Source organism: Achroia grisella, unplaced genomic scaffold (assembly GCF_030625045.1).
Source record: "Achroia grisella isolate CSIRO2021 unplaced genomic scaffold, CSIRO_AGI_Agris_v1 utg283, whole genome shotgun sequence".
NCBI classification, from domain to species: domain Eukaryota; kingdom Metazoa; phylum Arthropoda; class Insecta; order Lepidoptera; family Pyralidae; genus Achroia; species Achroia grisella.
This window is the reverse complement of record NW_026712771.1, coordinates 1,177,350-1,197,182: the sequence shown is the minus strand read 5'-3', so window position 1 is coordinate 1,197,182 and position 19,833 is coordinate 1,177,350. Positions and strand designations below refer to the sequence as shown.

At 31.5% G+C, this 19,833-nt stretch overlaps 2 protein-coding genes across 3 annotated transcripts in view; both read right to left on the bottom strand.

The window, feature by feature from the left end:
* The window catches only part of LOC131843172 (myc box-dependent-interacting protein 1), a 66,104-nt gene that overhangs the window by 20,161 nt on the left and 26,110 nt on the right, over nt 1–19,833 (bottom strand). The window lies entirely within an intron of this gene.
* LOC131843173 (putative nuclease HARBI1) lies at nt 15,574–17,577 on the bottom strand. The gene is made up of 5 exons (XM_059191787.1): nt 17,233–17,577; nt 16,871–17,139; nt 16,549–16,704; nt 16,306–16,462; nt 15,574–16,230 (listed from the first exon to the last, which is right to left on the bottom strand). The coding sequence occupies exons 1-5, from the start codon at nt 17,481–17,483 to the stop codon at nt 15,978–15,980; spliced, it is 1,086 nt and encodes a 361-aa protein (XP_059047770.1). The 5' UTR covers nt 17,484–17,577; the 3' UTR covers nt 15,574–15,977.

Sequence of the window (19,833 nt, the reverse complement as noted above, 5' to 3'; positions counted from 1 at the left end):
AAAGATTCAGACTCTCAATTGCGTATCAACTAAATCTGAGTAAAAGGAAAAGAGAAGCACTATAACCATTATGCTATTACATGTATTATACCTGCTATAGGGGTATGAATAGGCCTGTAATTGCTTTAGTAGCAAAGCATTGATCTTCAGTAGCCACGACAGTGTTTTGTTTATCTAAAAAGCATAGTAACCAATTAATGGCAACTGTAACAAATTCCGCTGACATTGTTGATGAAAGTAACATGTGGAGAAGAGATGCCATTAACAATTTAATTAATTTATTTATATACTCTTGGTTGCACCGGAATTAAATTATTAATAACAATTAAGGAGTAATAATGTACAAAAGGCAGTCTTATCGCATAAGCAATCTCTTCCAGATAACACAAAGGCTGTAGAAGTAGTAGTAGAGTAGAGAAGACAGAAAGTTGTAAATGGCGCAACAATGGACAACAGAAAAAAAAAAAGGCATAGTAATATTAAATATAATTTATAACAATTGATACATACTTCTTATTTATATATTACTTAATTTATTATACTGAATGATGATATGTGATGTCCTGATTTATTTTTTGTACAGAACAGTCTCGAGAGTAGTTTTAGTTTTGTTTGGTTTAACAGATCGGTAGTAGCATCACAATATTCGTAGTCAGTATTGTCAATTATTTAATGATCAATAGCATATGTTTCTATTACGTATTACTCGTTTAGATTAAGCTTACTGTGTTCGGCTCTGTACCTAATTAAAATGCTTATTCTTCGAGTGTATTCACTACTAATACACACTACTTACTAATATGTCTTTGTGTCAACGTCCTATGGCTAACCATTGTTTCTTGCAGACAATATAGTTTATGATAATAGTTACCACGAATGAAATGCACTTGGTTTTACCAAGAATTTCGATGTACGGCATTTGATTCATTGCTCGTAATAAATGTTTATATTTCTTGACTAATTATAGCATGAGTTATTTCTAACTAGGTGTATTACAGTTTTGCTTACATAAATTAAAAAATCACATATAAATAAACCTCCAAATCTCTTTATAAACTATCGTCAATTTATAGTATTAGTAGTATGAGGGATGAATAAGGAAATGTTATTGTATAAATCACTATTGTTATCAAGTTATAACACTCCATTATGTTTTCTGTAAAACACATTAACGATATTTTATCGCTATATATTTTTCTTTCATTGACTATAATTATACTAATATTGACGCTTACTTCAAATTCATCCAATTAACTTATTCTTATATTAAATTTTATTATATTTCTTTTATTCCAAAAAGTGGCTCTTATAAAAATCAGCGCTGTAGTGACACGCTGCGGCACCAGTTGATTGGTGGCCTTTTCAGCTCCTAGTGCGAGGTTAGCTTTTAAGTCCTACTATATTTTTTACTGTGTTATGCTATGCTGAGTAAATTATTATTATTATTATATTTATGAGGGAAGTCACCATCAGAGGGACGTTGGAGATATATAGCTGACAGTTGCCGTTGTAGGGAATGTACATAACGATCAATTTACTCACGTTTCACTTAGCATAATCGAATTCAATATAGATGGGGGCGTATCGACAGCACTCTCTTTGATTAAAGGTTAAAATTAGCATATTTATTAAAATTATTCTATTAAATCTACAATTTGAATAAATTCACTTTTAATCAATTCCTACCCAGCTCGCACTACCGCCAGAAACTAAAATACCATCCTGATCATATAGATGAATGGCGGTCGTCCACCGTGCATTCTTCCATAAACTATTTACCACGCAGAACCAAATTGTGGAATCACATTCCACCAATGTTATTTCCGTGCCGATATTGCAACCTTCAAGAAGAGATTATTCCTTGTTTAAGGTCGGCACCGCACTTGCAGTTCCCCTGGTGTAGTGGGTGCTCATGGGCGGAGGTAATCACTTACCAACAGGCTTGTTTGTCCTCTGTGCTATATAAGAAAGCTAAAAGTACTAAAACGTTCAATTAAAGAATAGTATCATCAAATAGCCCTACACCATCGCGTATCATTTGAAGACATTCCATGTTCGGTAATCATAATTAGGTAAAGCGTATTACCATCATTACGTTGTTCGTCACGTCATATCCGCTGGCGTTTCCTTTCGTTTTCGATTGTTGACCGAGGCCTCCAATTACACTATTGTCTCTGCGCACGCGTCTTTCCATTTGACTGTTACAATAAGCCTTATAGTTACGCCTTTAGGTTCAATATCGTTACAGGTTCCACTGAGAGATGATTTGGGTACCAATCAATTATTTGGCGTGGTTGAGTAATTGATAACATTATTAGAGTCGGTAGGATGGCTTGTTAAAAGAGATTTTTATTATATAGATCATAAATGCATTTGAATATTAATTCTTTCTCAAATTGTGGTAATCGGTCAAAAAAGTTCTTAATGCAATAATTATCTGTAGTTACTAATTAGCGGAAAACTTGGTTTCAATGTAGTTATATCTTAAATAATATTTTTTATCAGACTTTAATCAAATATTCGATCACAACCAGGAAATGACCGTTAATATGTTGTAATAATGAAATGATCGTACTATAGACTTTACTGAACTTATATCCAGTAGGATATATACAAATGTAACAAAGCTTAGCCGGATTTAAATTTTGTAAACACAACGGTTGGGAAGTAGTGTTAAATTAGTCGATTAAACAATCAAGTGTGTACATCAATATCGATAGAAATTTAATGATTGTTTAATGTATTACGTACTTTATGAAACATTAAATTCTATTTAAGTCTTTGTCTACAAAATTATAGGTTAATATGGATAATTATAAACGTTTATTTGTTTAAGGAAAAATATATAAATGATGAGGATGAGGAGACAGATGCAGCTATCTAGTCCAAAGCTAAGCTTAGCTTATCTTGGTTACAACTCATTTGTAGATTTAAAAAACAATCTATTTATCTATTTTGTAATTTAACAGTTCTTAATAAATAACAAAAAGGTTTGGAAAGACATTTCTTTAAGCGGATAGTTTTGAAATTTTAGCAATAACAATATTACAATAAAAGCCCAATGAGGTCAATGAACAATAAAAAAACTCTGTTTTCTTATTCACAGATTAAGTTTTCAAAACTAGTTATAGTGACCAATACATATAAAATCTACAGACGGTGATAAAATTGTCGATATAACGTTAAATGAATTTGGCATCTCTATGAATATGCATAATGCAGCATTTCTATGGCGTTGAGAAACAGTTGGTGGATCTAAAAATAATTTTATAGCGGAGTTATGTCGTTGTCTATAGTTTCTATTGCGTTTTGATGTACAGGTCAAATATATATGGGATTTAGTGGGAGCAAATAATAGTATTCACTAATACCAGCAATTTTGCATTTATTACTGTCCCTATTCTGTTGTTTTACGTTATACTTCCGTTTTTTTTTTGTTTTTCCCGCTTTTTTCCTCTCTCTCGCACATTCCTTCTTTCCCTTTCATCCAACGTTCCACTTCATGCATCAACCTCTCCCATCCTACATGCATAAGTGACAAATACGATTTTTGTTGGTAATTATGTTATTAATTCGTTGTTAGTACATTGACTATGTGAGTAGATAATATCGTGAACTTTACAGATTATGGCAAGATGTGACCGTGAGCACTCCACCATGACGCGAAGGCGATGCTACTAAGGTTAGTAAGGTATATATATTAACTTATGCTTCTTAATTCATCAGACCAAAACAGCATTCTTGTTCTATCGCAGCATATATAATAGGTAATATAGTAAACAAGGTAAGATACCAAATAATACAATAGAACTCAGCATAGTATGTGTACTAGCAGTATCTCAGTATGTTTTAAATTCATAGAATCAATTACATACTTTTACAATATCTATATTTGAAATTGCTTGAAATTTAATGCTATATTAGAATTCAATTTATTTAAAATCCTATCATCATCCATTAGTGCCCCGCAAGCGTAGTTAGCACAGGCATGGTGTACAATTCTAAAAAAGTCGAATTACGAAAAGGCCAGTAGACCATTATAAGAACAGCAAGAATATTGTTTTAAATCTAAAAATATATTTCAATAACGACCTTATTAGATTAACAGAATATTATAATACATGTAGATACATAGTGATGCTGGAATGATTGCGGCAAGGCTGACCTATGTAATTGAATACAAAGAATAGTTGGTAGGTAAGTAATATTACTCAACGAATGTATGCAAATGAGACAATTTTGATTTCCATAATGATCTACGTATGAGTTCACATAAAAATATTATTACACATACTACATCACCTAACACCAATATTTTCGATGAACATACAAACAGAACGACCGGCCTTAACACGAGTTTATTTTAGGAAGGAAAACGGTAAATACCGCAAACCGCTAAACAACTTATGTGTGAAATCAACGTATTATGTATGAAATTATATATAATTATACTTCCTTGGTCCAGGGTCAGGCTACTTTCTCATCTTTGGAAATCTGGAGAAGCGGGTAATTAGTTTTCACACGGTTTAGTTTTAAATTTAGTATTTTAATATTACTATTCGACGAGTTATTTTATACATCGAGACATTTGTGCATGTCTACCTTGGTTGTTATCTGTATTTATTATTTTAATTTTAGTCAATATCCCACTCTACCGTAATGCCTCGTGCAAAATTATTACAGCTGTTCCATAAAAAATAAATACATTATATATTGCAGATAATCTTATAACTCTGACAATTATTTACTTTATAACAAACATATCAATACATTATTTATGACACTTACACTATTTGAGATGAAAATAACTTAAATATATATACCAAAAATTATATGAGGTTGTGTATGTACATAGAGCATAAAGATCAACTATTATACCCACATTCGTCACGTCTGTCGCTATGCTCCAAGTAACTATGTAATTGGCTTGCAACTCTGCCATTGACGACAATCACGCAATAAAACTCTTGAGATGATAGCTCTGCACACCGAGTGTCCTTGGCGTATTGTATGAATTATTGCGGATAACTACGAATATATATTTTGATACTCTGCTTTAGACAGAATCTAGTCAATCAAAGGCATCAAATAAAGATTGTCCCGCAAACGTTGCAAATAGGCCAAAAATTTCATAGAAAAGAGTCAAACCATTTTGCAGGAATTCGATAACAAACACTGTGATAAGAGATTTTTGTTAATTACATCTATAGACAAAACAACTAGTCAGATATGGAATATAGTATATATAGACAATTAAATAATAATAACAGAGTGCATTAAATATAAGTAGGTCTAAGGTCTACTGAATGTCATTATCGATGACTATCGATATCCTACTTAAGCCATGTTTTGTAAACAACTGGTTCTAATCAATGATCTAGAATACAGCTATTTAAATAATATTGTATAGTATGCCAAACTAATGAAATGAATTCCCTTGAGAAAGTTAAAATTAGAGTAAATCAAATTAATATCTTTAGTATGTACTAGGTACATACCTAGATTGCTTTTTGATAATAAAGCAAAAGCAAGTGCGTATGCAATATTATTTGAAGTTACAGAAATAACCACTTGTTACGCAGAAAACGTGACTATAGCTCACTTTGATTTCATAACAAAACTTTAGATATTTCTAGATCTCAGGATACAAGTGCAACCACAATGGGATAGTATTACCACAAATAGGTCTATAAAATTAGATTTAAACACGAGCCAGTAATATTGTTTATGGATTTCATTTATTTTGAATATATTAGTAAGCTAATAAAATTAAAAATATAACGTTGAATAATTGAACGTTTTGGCAGCTCTATCTAATTGAATTAGCATTCGTATTTGATAGATAGATAGACAGAGATAAATTGTTTATATCTGATATCCCGAGCCATCAGAAATAAACAATATAGTAATCAATATATAGTAAGTTTACTAATTTGCTAAATTTTAAAATTTCAATTGAGAATCATATTTAATAGCGCCCACTTGTAATAGGAAATGACCTAGATCTCTTTCAAGTATCTAAATTTATTTTCAAGGTAATATTATATGGCAGCAGAAAAATATTAGTGTAAGGTATAAATTTCAAGATAATGACGACCGAGTTTTCTTAAATATTTGATGGCGCGATAAGATTATGTAAACCATTGTAAATTTACAACACATATACATTGTGTTTTAGCACTACAACTGAAAATGTCTATTGTTGAACATGTTTAAGTTAATATAGTGAAAGGAAAGTAATACAACGTCAAAAAATTCAGTTTATAGACCATCGCTCAAGTAGAAAGTGTTTGAAAACTTCTATAAGAGGCTATTCATGTTGTGGCGATTCAAAACACTGTCGGCGATGTGTCCGCTTGTGAGGCCACTGGTACGGATGCCACTGCTATTGTTAGGTGTACAATGTAGTCATCAATCAACTCTTGTTGCTCGTCTTCGCTGTAATAGTACAGTAAATGTACCACATGTATGTAACCTCACGTGATTGACAAGTGCAAATTGGTTGTGTTTATTGGGTCAAAGGCGTTACTAAATTCTATTTACGTATTACAGCAGTTAACGAGTTCTATAAATCATTTCTCAAAAAATAGGTTAGTAATAATTTGGTTAAATTGTTTATAACTGTTTTTTAAATAAGAATTTAATATTTGAAGGCGTCAGTGGTCTAGCGGTTTAGCACACCGCTTTACTTCCGACTGTCGCGGGTTCGATTCCTTAAACGGTACAAACATTTGTATTCATGACTGAGTATTTTCTATGTATATTATGTATCTATTTACAAAAAAAAATATCAGTTATCTAATGCCTATAACACACGCACTCCTTAGCTTGGAATTAGATGGCGCTGTGTGAATTGTCCAAGATTATATAGTTATAATATAATGATTGATGTGAAAGACAGTTATGAAACTAATGTCAATTGAGAATAACATATTAAGTAAGATTATATGCTAAATCTATTATAGGACAAGTATGAAGGTAAAAACATAAATAACGAATGCAATATACATCATAAATGATTCAATGCACGCATTGTGCGAAAGTGAACCGATAGAAATGAGGTTGAATACATAAATTAGAAATAAGGCGAGTTTAAAAAAGACGAAGGATTCAAACATTGGCAATGTTCCGAGTCGACTAAATTCCATACGCGTTACGCCTGTGAACGTGAAGTCTAGTGATACTATTTCTTTATTGCTATTATTATTAATTACCTTGACAAATTCTATTCCAATCAAATCAAAAATTATTTATTCATGTACATTTTTGTCACTTCTGATTATGACGTAAGTTTTTGTATTAATATTTGTTTACCCTACAGTTCAATACAGATTCAATTGAGATGAAAGGGCAAGAAACTAAACAGCTTTTTTTTAAAGCTACTTTGTTTTTATTGTTTACTCATATGTCTAACATTATATGATAATGCCTTGCATGAACAACTAGCCATGTACTTTTAACATTTAAATAATCATTTAGTGAGGCTTTGCTCAAGAATATGATTTAACATGTTTTAAATTTATTTAAAGGTAATTCCAGTATATCCTTTGGTATCTTATTGTAAATTTTTATACCCATTCCCATAAAAGACTTCACGACTTTTTCTATACGATACTTAGGAACAGCAAGTGTCTTTAAATCTAGTCTTAATGTTATTAATATGTTCACAACCCATCTAGATTCCTGTTTAGTTCCGATCTAGGTTACTGGACGGTAGGGAAAAAATTATAATACAAAAATTTTAAGGTCATAAGCGGCTAAAATGTCCTACATGAATAAATGAATGAATTTGAATTTGAATTTGTCCATATACCATCAATGTAATTTAAGAAGAGAAGGCATGAAGACAGCTGACGTAATAATATCATCTCTTTTCCAATCTATAATAATATAGGACACTGTTGTTTAAAAAGTATAGTAATTTTTTTTTTAAGTTATAAGTTAAGTTATAAGCTTATATTGTGAAATATGAATGAATTTGTTTTCAATAGAAATAAAATAATAATAATGTAACTACTTATTGAAGTCATTTTATTGTCCACAGTTTAAGTGTTACAATAAGTGGTTTTCCTCATTTATTTCCAGTAAGAAAAAATACATGACTGTTTGAACTGACTGAACTGGGATGACATTCAGTATGTTCGAGTATTGTCCTTATTATGTAACTTTGTAACAATAATATTATAGTTTAATAGTAATAATTATGAGTAATAGTGGTCGCCAGTGGTCGAAAACATATCATATCATAATTAACGTAACATTCAGTAAGACTATAGAGAAATAATATTAAGGACAAACTATATTAATCTATTCTCAATTTGACCACAGACTTTAACCATAAACAAAAGAGTATATATGCGAGTTTGAAATACTTTGTGGTCTGTGTCATGTATTGTTTTTTAATCTATATATATAACTCAAAGGTGACTGACATAGAGATATATCAACGCACAGTCCAAACCACTGGACGGATCGCGCTGAAATTTGGCATGCAGGTAGATGTTATGACGTAGGCATTTGCTAAGAAAGGATTTTAATTAATTCTACCCCCAAGGGGAAAAAATAGGGGATGAAAGTTTGTATGAAACTTTGTCAATTTTAAACCGATCTGGCTGAGAGTTTGCATGCATAAATCTACTATGACGTAGGCATCCCATAAGGATTTTAATAAATTCCACCCTTAGGGGTATAAATTAACGCGAGCGAAGCCGCGGGCAAAAGCTAGTTACATGTAATTAAAAAAATATTAACATTCTGCACTCCTTCTTGATATAAAATAAAAGAGCGGGAAATTTTATATTCCTCCGCCGCGCAATTTTCGTAAAAAGGCGGTACAAAGATTTTGCTTTACACCTTAATATACAAACATAATAATAGCTAGCAATTTTTTAATACTAAGATATGTACTTTAACAATAAATGCAATTTGAATTTAAAAATTAATCTGTATTAATGTAAACATGTATAATATTAATTTGAAAAGAATACGAGCAGAATTTCTTGTCAGTTCTTCTCATCTCGAAATCATTCCGAAATGACGGTACATTGTAGACCTACATGAATAAAGATATTTTGAATTTTCCATTAGTCTGATTTCTATAAACGCCGGTAAGGTTAGTCAATTAAACATCTAATTAATTTAAGTTTAGAGATGGTTTCAATCCATTCCTTTTATTGTTTCAATTCCTTTAATAGAAATTCACAACATTGTGTATTATGTTACGTTTAATTCAGTTATGAATCGCTTCAAATAACCTTAATATTAAACATAATCCTATTTTATTATTAATATCATAAATGCGGAAGTAGTGATGTTTGTTACTCTTTCACGGAAAAACTACTAAACGGATTTTGATGAAACTTGATACTGATATAGCTTATGCTTAAGAATAACACATATATTTTATTGAATCTTAACGCGGGTTAAACCGCGGGCACTGCTAGTATTAATATAATAATGTCAGCATAATTCACACATCTTCATTTAGACCCAAGTAGAGCTAGCTAAAGCTTGTGTTACTGGCATGGGTACCAGATACAAATATATTGATATATATTTTTCGTAAATACATGATATACATAGTAAACACCCAGACCGATACAAACAATCATACTCATTAATACAAGTGTTTGCATCGAACCCGCGACCATCGGAAGCAAAGCGGTGTGCTAAACCGCTAGACCACCGAGGCCGTCAAATAGGAGTGTAATTGAAACTACAACAGATAGGTTAATTTTCATTACACATAGAGTAGTACTATTACAACCTTGTTAAAACAGCACACGTGTAAAACCATCAATGATGCAGCCAGTCGGCCTTGTGAACCATGGAAGTGGTAATTAAACGTAATGCTGTGAACTTTATAAAGGTACAATGTGTACTAGTGGTCTGTGTTGCGTTGTGAGGATAGCCGCTTGGGTTTTATATAAAATAATAAAGAGGGACGACGACGATTGTATGTTCTTTATTCGAGCACCGGAAACGGACGACAACATTAGGAAAATAATCTAAGCACAGAGTACAAAATAATGAAATAACTTTTTCTAAATATTAAGTATTTGGATACTCTAACACCTCTATTTCTCCATTTGGTATTTTACTGAATAATAATGGAATGGTGCACCCGCTAAGTGTTTTAAATGGCGCTAAAGGTTTACGCTGGCGGGGCGCCGGTGGCGGATGATAAGATGAGCATGAGGTCAAGTCAGTTAGCCCATCCTGGCAAAGTCATTAAGAATTTTTAACGATGGTTTTCAAGGGGAACCGCGTAGACCTGACATGGTACATTGCTAGCAATGAGGTAAATAGTCCACATTATTACCAATACCAGATCTCTATATGTGACGGTTACCATTGTGGCCCGTCAGTATATTCGCCATTGCAATTGAAAAAAAAAAGATCTAACGCAGGAAAAGAACATAATGACTGGTTTTTTTTATTAGGTTGTTTGAGCTATTGTCAGGTGCTTGCACCTGTAGCACTATGACCTACATAGATCTATTGTGCTCGCCCTCTTTCAGAGTTCGCTACCAAGATCCGTCATCAGGGTCAGGATCAGGGTCAAGAATTGAAGGATATAGGATATTCTTAGGAGCGATGGTTTTATCTTAGCTACCGAGATCCGATAGATACAAATACATAGATAATAGTTTTTTTTCGTAAATCAAGAACAAACAATTGAAGGATATTCTTAGGAGCGATGGTTTTATTTCTTAGACAAGAGACAAGTATTCTGTAAGAAATGTCAGAGGTGACTCTATCATAGAGCCTGTAGAGAGTATTTCAGTATTTTGTCTGAACTACCTAGAGTAGAGAAACTAGCTAACCAACTAGTTGCCCTTCAACAGTACATCGGCAGTGGGTTACTGGGCATCCATACAAATGCATTTACTGTACTCACTATAGCTATACAACTATACAAGATAATATTTTAAATCATATCTACCATATCACAAGCTTAACATATTTAACAACATAACCAATCTATCTACCCATAACACAAGCTTTAGCTAGCTTAACTTGGGTCTAGATGGCGCTGTGCGAATTGTCCTGAGATTATTATTATTATTATATCTGCTTTACTCAGTGGCTTTAACAATTTTATATTTTTTTTAATATTCATTATTGCATTTGTAATTATATTAATTACAACTAATGTTAACAAAGGAGGACTTATCTCTAAAAGAGATCTCTTCCAGTCACCCCAAGAGCGTGGCATAGGAAGTGTTGAGTGGGTCAAAATGTGCAAATAATAATTAAATAAAAATGTCGATTCGTCGATCGTTTTTTTTTTTAAATATATTGACTAATGAATTCTATATTAACAATATTAATGTAAGTTCAATATTAATTTATGGTTATTATTGGAACTGGACAATGTCAACTTCATCTGAATCAAAAGTAACCTAATATTGAGAGGCTTTTGTGGCTCGGAACCATGCTATAATGTTGTATTTTTTATTTAAATAAATATAGCCATAAAGTTGCTCGATATAAATAAATAAAAATAAAACATTAAAAAAATATGTTTTAAACCTTTGCAGATGATGATGATGCATTGCAATTTGTAATAATACTTGAATAAATAATTAAATTTACAGTTTGTAAGTAAATGAATTTTTAAATGAAAGAACAGTGTACATGCACCTATTCTTTTTTTATCCTAATGCACAAATTCTAGAAGCAAAGCCGCGAGTTATAGTAGGCAATGATATATAGAGAAAGTTTAGAATAACATTAAATCTGAATGAACTTCCACTGTCAAGTTCAACCGGTTCATTAATGCTGATTGTAATATTATTTATTAATGAATTCACACTTATAATACTTAATTCATTGCTACATTCACTCTTGTATGATCGGTCAATGAAAGTTGTTTCAAACTTTCGATAACTTTTCGAGATTTAATTATGTCTAATTATACCAGACAACGCGGACGTGCCAAAAATAAACTCTTAAGTTTATAGTATACGCTGGAAGGTAAAATAACATTTATTAATAAATTATAATACTATAAATATTATGTACTGGCAACACTGCACAGTTTTCCATGGCTGTCGAGGCATGGCTTCCGAGGCATTACTTTTCACCGCGTTACTTCTTACTAATATTATAAACGCAAATGTTTGTGATTATAGGTGGATGTTTGTTACTCTTTCACGCAATAACTACTGAACGGATTTTAATGATTCTTTACAGTAACATTGCTACATCAGAATAACATATAGGCTATAATTTAAAAAGATATTATGTAAATTCGGCGAAATATAACGAGAAATGTGAAGTCACTTACTTAATGCAGACGAAGTTGCACGGGTAAGCTAGTAATATAATAAAAGAAACACATTTCAGTGACTTGATTTCTTGAACATATGAAATCTAAAGAACAAAAGCCTTTTTCTATTCTATACTATACAAATTATAGTAAGGATATCACATTTCTACAAAACTTGAATAAAGATAAGGTTGTAATGTATGTAGTGAGTTTGTAAATACGGCAAAAGTAAAACAAATATGTAGAAACGGAAATAACCGAAATATACCAATTATAAAATATAAATATACCAATAGCACAAGATACTACTATTATAACACATAATTTTATATAACCCATGTTTCTAACCAAATATATTAACTAACTAACGTCTTAGTTAATATAATTAACTAACTTAATAATAACAGAAAACATCGAAATCCAGTAATAACAAATACAAATCACACATCGCCGTTAAAAGAAAAATAAAAAAAAACAATAACTTTATAGTTGCCAGTATTTCTACTTTGACAATGACCGAGAAGTCACTATTTTAAACAAAAATTATTATATGTGGGAAGAAATAAAAGATCAACGTTGTAACATTAAAAGTTCAACAAATAAATATATAATATTTTCAGCTTTGAATATATATATTTATTTTTAAGTATCCTTGAATAATAGTTAGGAGACAGACGCTCCATAATATTTAGTTCAGTGTTTAGAAATCATTATTACATAGTATAAAATAAAGTCGCTGTCGCTGTCTGTCCTTATGTACTTATGCTTAAATATTTAAAACTACGCAACGGATTTTGAAGAAGTTTTTTTTTAATAGATTAACGCCCGAAATTAATAACGTATCCACAATCCAAGATCGCTACCAATCTTAGATTGATCCCTATCTCCAGATCGATCTCCAATCTGCGTCCCAAAATGACAACTCTATTTTTTTTGACACTCGATAGGCATCGATCCTTGGATCGACCGTTCCCTCCCGCCGTTCTGTGTTACGCATAATGTATGCCGCTACTCACATTTCTGTATTTAGAATTTCGAAGTATATAATTTGATATTAATATACAATGTAATGTTAATATATTACATATAATAAAATACTGTGTTTATTATTTGTTATGTTAATTACAAAATTTCAATTCACCATTTTTGTGTTTAATCATTTATTGGTTCGTGTGAAACGTATCGTGATTTATACTTTGACTACGATTGATATTTGACAGCAGTGCAAACTATTTCCAGTTACAGTCTGTTACACTACCGACTCTCAATATTTAATTGTTATTATTTTTGATTTTCTGAATTAAATTAACATGGATACAGTAATGGTAAGTCAAATCGTTTTTATTTTACGTATTGTAACTAAATTGATGCGTGCGCACATGTAATGCTGCGTAGCGTGAGTTTTTTTAATGACGCTTACAATTTCCCGCTAATTTTGTAAAAACAAACTAACATGAATTTAACAATTATAGGCGAAGGGCAAACCATTATCTAAAGATGAAACTAAGGCTTTGCTGCAACTTATTGAAAATAGTCGCATTATAACTACTAAATGTACCAACACCACCAACAACAAATTAAAAATAGAGGAGTGGACCAAAATAACGGAACAATTCAACGCAACGGCTACAACTTGTCGCAGAACGCCTCAGCAGCTTAGTTTTAAATGGTAAAACATTAAAAAAAAATCCCGTAAACGAGCAACGAAAATAAGAATGAACAACATACAGGTACATACTATGTTTTCTAATATAAATTAATATTTCACATACATATAACTTTTTACATACATTGTAGTGGTGTTTTTGTTTACATAAATTTTATTTTGCAGACTGGTGGAGGTGCTCCTGATTACATACCCCCAGATGATATATTGGACCGTGTCGCTAGTGTCCTGGGGAGTACAGTTAGCGGGTTCACAGTACCCTTTGGAGGCGACAAGGAATATATTGGTGATGGTATCTGTGTTGGTGATGGAGTTGGTGGTGGTGTTGGTGATGGTGTTAGTGGTGGTGTTGGTGATGGTATTGTTGGTGCTAGCGATAGTGAGGGTCGGGATATGTTGATCTTGCCTGATGAAATAGTAACAGTTGTATCCTTGTCTGAGGATATAGCTGTCTCTGGTGCCCCCGTTCATGCTGCCAACTCCAGAGAGACCAAAGCCATTTACATTTAATTCTTTTCAGACTCCTAGAAGGGCTGGTAATGATTTTTTTATTTTAAATAATTCTATATAATCGTATCTTATAGTATTCAGTCCTTTGGCAACATGGCAGGCTTTCCATTGATAACAGGATCTGTTTGCATTTCATATGATTACAAATTGTGTACACAATAATACAATCCCCTATACTATATTTTATGTTTTGCACTGTGGTATTGTTTAACTTTAATGTTATGGAACAAATACAATTAATATAGTAATAATGCTGTCTTTTGATATTATTATAGGTGGTGGGTTTTATGAATATAAAGTTCTTTATGGAATGTACTAGAGAAAATAATCATTAATATTATTCATTAATTATTTTGTGTATTTTCAGGGAAAAGGCAAATACAAGGAGATAGCAATAGATCTGCAAGAAATACGGCAATTGCAGAATACTTCATAGTTAAAAAAAAGTTGATAGAGGAGAAATTAACCAATAGTACAATAGCAAATGAAAAATTAAAATTAGAATATGAAAAATTAAAATTAGAATATGAAAAATTAAAATTAGAATATGAAAAAGTAAAACCAGAATTAGAAAATAACAGATTAGAAACCGAATATTACAAATTAGAAAATGAAAAATTAAAATTAGAAATTGCTAATTTAAAGAAATAGGACTTAAACATTAGTTAGACTTAATCATTAGTTGTAATTAATTAATTTCACAATATCTTTTTAATTTTTATTGTAATTAATGTACTCTTTTTAAATAATTAGGAACTTTGTAAGATATAGGTTTAACTGGCTAATTTAATTGCTTGTAGTGATTTTAAGTATAGGTTTTTAATAAAAATAGTTTTTAAATTACACTTTTCTTTTTATTTTCTATAACATTACATGTTTCCCAAACTATTGTTTTTTCTGTTATTTCTGTACATCATAAAGGTTGGTAGAAAAGGCATAATATTAAATATTTTTTACAATATAGCGCAGCTATTTTAAATTTGTCCTTATATATAAATACTATTATGATATTAATCAAATCTCAACAGTAGAATAGAAAATCATTTATTCAGATAAACTTACATTGAAGCACTTTTGAATAGTCATTACATTTTTTAATCTACCGCTCGTTCGAAAGCTGTCTCATCACAAGAAGAACGAGCAAGAAACTTGCGTGTTGCTCTTTTAAATAATTTTATTATTACTTTACATTTTTAAGTTTAAGTGTGTGAATACAAACCACCAATTAGCACTAATTCTATGGCCGGTACACTATTTTGATGTCGATTTTTGCAAATAATACACTACCAAATTGTACACAAACAATAATCGACACTTATTGCACTATTATATCACTAATAACGATGTTGAAAATATAATATTCGTGTGATAGACTATTAAAAATTATTTATTTATTACGGCCAGCTGAAAATGACAACTGTCGTTGGTGTTGCTAATCGAAGAAAAAAAAATTACACATATATATTAACAGTAAATTACTTAATAAAATTATTACAATATTCTAATTACTAGTCTTCATCTGTTCTCTTAAATTGTAAAATAATTATTTATAAGATCTGCTCGATGTTGCATGTCTAGCATAATCATGTTTTGTGCACCACTGTTTTCTATATTGTCAGCAGGTGGCAGCTCAACTTCTGGTGGGATTTCTTGTAGGTTCAGGTTTCTACACATGTTGTGCAAAACTGCTGTAGCTACTATTATAGCGTGCACATTTGATATTGACACTCTTAATGTCAGTGCTACCACTGGGAAGCGGCGTTTCCAAACTCCAAATGTGCTGTAATAAAATATTTTAATTAAAAGCCATATTTCTACCAATGTATATAAAATATGTTACTGGTTAGTTCATTACCGTTCAATAGTATTCCTAGTTTTAATATGTGATTCATTGTAACGAATCTCTGCTTCTGTAACTGGGTTTAATAGTGGAGTCAACAAATATGATCGGTTTGGATAAGCACTGTCACCAAGCAACCATCTGTTTCCAAAATCACCAGCATCACATTGAGCTATAAAGATTGATAATAATTATTATTAGGATCTCAAAAACAAAATCAATTTTATAAAAATAGTATAATTTAGAAAAACCTGTTACCTCTCAGTATAGAATTATTGAATATTGTTGCATCATGAGTGGAACCTGGCCAACGAGCTACAACATTCATCAACCTCAGTTCAGCATCACAAACAGCTTGAACATTTAAAGAAAAGTAACCTTTACGATTCCTGAACTCTTCACCTATTGTTTGACCTTAAAAGAAAATAAATAGTATTTATCTCAAAGGAATAAATTAATAACATATTAAACATGTTCTAATACAAAGATGGAGATTGTATGTGAAAGTATGTAAAGAAAAGAAATAGCATGTATCTCAAAGGAACAGTTAATAACATATTAAACATCTTTTAATACAAACATGGAGATTGTATGCGAATGTGTGTACAGTCAATTGCACCCAGGACACGAGGAAAGCCAGCAATCCTATAAAAATTTTCTGCACCTTCCTGATGTACAAAAATATACTTGTCATACAATCGGGCTATGGCTCTTGACATGTCTCTCATGATTCTACCAGCAGTCGATTTTGAGACTCCAACAAAGTCTGCCACAGAAATTAACATAGTGCCGAGAGCATAAAACCGGAGTGTCAAGAGAAGTTGATGTAGAGGAGACACGCCATAATTTCTGCAAAAAAATAGTTGATTGTGGATATGTTACATCTTACTAATGTTATTTTAAAAGCGGCACGAGGCAATAGTATTGATATATTTTACTTACTTTTTTGAGGTTACCCGAACAAAGGGCATTAATTCAGTCAATAACAATTGGAAGGCAGGTTTTGTAAGTCGAAACCTGAAGGTGAACTCTGCATCATCTAGCGTCTGCATGTAATTAACCCTTCTTATTATCCGTGAACTAACGCGTTGTCTGTCACTATCATCGTCACTAGAATTAGTATCCCAGTCGGATAACTGAATTAAATGTTCCAAATCACTGTCACTATCACTAGACGACATTTCAAAAGACATTTTGGTAAAAATCTATGAATTCAATCTGTACACACAAGTCGCAATCCCAAGTATTTCTAGGATAGCAAATTTAGATTGTTTACTTCGATCGATAGAAACGTCAAAACGCACAGATTGGTTATTAATACGCCACAAACGTCACTTTCATACAAATGTCAATCCAAGGATTGCGATCCGTCCTCCTAAAGATAGATTGCATTGAAAGATTGCAATGTCAATCCATAGATAGATTATTGGCACGCGTTTTACAAAAATAGATTGAAATTTCAATCTTAGATTGCTAAAAATGGATTAGGATTGAATATTAATTTCGGGCGAAAGTGATTCAAGAACATGTACACAGTGCGAAGCCGGGGTGGGTAGCTAGTGTTTTATATAAGTGAGGTCGCCCAATGATCGAAATTTGACCATAATTAATTGTTTGAAGATTATTAAGTTCTATTTTCAAAGACTTCTATGCGTATATGTCAAATATATGTGTTCAAAGTTTTTTTATATAACTAATGTATATATTATGCATCTTTAAAAATATATTAGCTTTCTGAACTCCTTATCTGTATATACTATGTCTGTAAAATTACATACTCATACGTCCGTTCAATTTTCGTAAAAAGTGTTACATAGTTTTAGCTTTACGTATTAGTACATATAATTATATATAATTAATTGCTAAATTTTCTTCAACAGGTCCTCAATTAAGATAACTTGTTTGTTGTTTGATATATTCGCCAAATGAAATTAAATTTTATGTTTTACAATATTGGATTGCAATTCCAAGTAGTGCTCAACGAGGCCGTTAGACGTATAGAATGGAACATTAAACACGCTCCCATATTTCATAACAGCAGTGTAGTGCAATGTGCTATATTTCAGTCACAGGTCACTTCAGTTTGCACAATTAGTTGTACTAAATGTTGTTACAGTATCATATACAGTAATTGAGTTATGTATTTTTTATTGAAGGGTTTGGGTTGTTAGAATAGAATAGAAAATCCTTATTCAAATAAACTTTAAGCACTTTTAAATAGTCAACACAAATTTTTTAATCTACTGCTCATCCGGATTGCTGTCTCATCACAAGAAGAATGAGCAAAAAACTTGGGTGATGCTCTTATTATTATTGTATTATTCGTGTCTGTACGTTGTAATTTTAATTATAAGAAATCTGTAATACTAACAAAATGGGAAAGTAAGCCTGATAATAAATGAATTATTATTATTATTATAATTACTAGGTGATTTAGACCTGTGGCGCTGCATACGGAGATCTATTGTGCTCGCCTTTTTTTTTTCAGAGTCCCTACCAAGGCCCGTCAGGGACAAGAAGTGAAGGATATTCTTTGCTCATTCTTCTTGTGAAGATTCTGTATTCCGAATGAGCAGTAAAATAAAGAAAATATGACTATTCCAAAGTGCTTATATTAAGTCTATTAGAATAAAGATTATTTCAATGTCTATTACTAGGAGCGGTGTTTTTTATCTCCTCTGAATAATACGTACTTTCCAAAAGAGATATTTCGTTTATACATGAGTGCACTACAACCACATGGGATGTGTAGTTTCCTGTTCAGCTTGGCGAAATCTGCAAATCTTTGCTAACACAAGACTAAGTTTCTATTTAATTTGCAGAGTCCCGTGATAGTCATGATACATGAGTTATGTCTTTGATGCGGATATATTTTTGCCTGTTTTTTAATCCACATTCATGGATTCATTTTCGGTATAATTTTCAACGACCTTTGTGGTGTAGCTTGAATATGCCGTAGTCCGAAGATCATGGGTTGAATCCTCGAAGAATAAATACATCTATATCGATAACTGACTGCATGCGTATTTTTCAAACATATTGCGTACGCATATATTTAGGAATAAAAAAGCATCAAATTATGTATATCATTTATTATGTGGACACAATACAAGATCTGCTTAGTTTTCATTATTACTCTAGAGGGTGACTTAAGGGAGACCCAGGTTCCAGCTGTGGAAGATAAATAGGATGTGGTGATGATGAATAAGTGTTTGAAATATGATTATTTAATAGAAACGTTCATGAAGTCGAAAGTGATAATACAAGCATATACACACAAAGCAAGAACAATAGAATATTAAATATGAGAAAAAGTCAGTGAAAACATTTGCAGACAATGGCTGATCGTAAACTTGACACTGCGCAATGAGGTGGATATAAAATTGTATTATAGAAATAACAACCTATGTATCCTCATATTTTTCTCATGCAAGGTTTTATTATGATATTTGATACTGTTATATGGACTATAGTGTGATCATCAAAAATATTTCCTTTTTTTAAACTGCTAACAGCACTACTGTTAACCACATTTGATCTTTA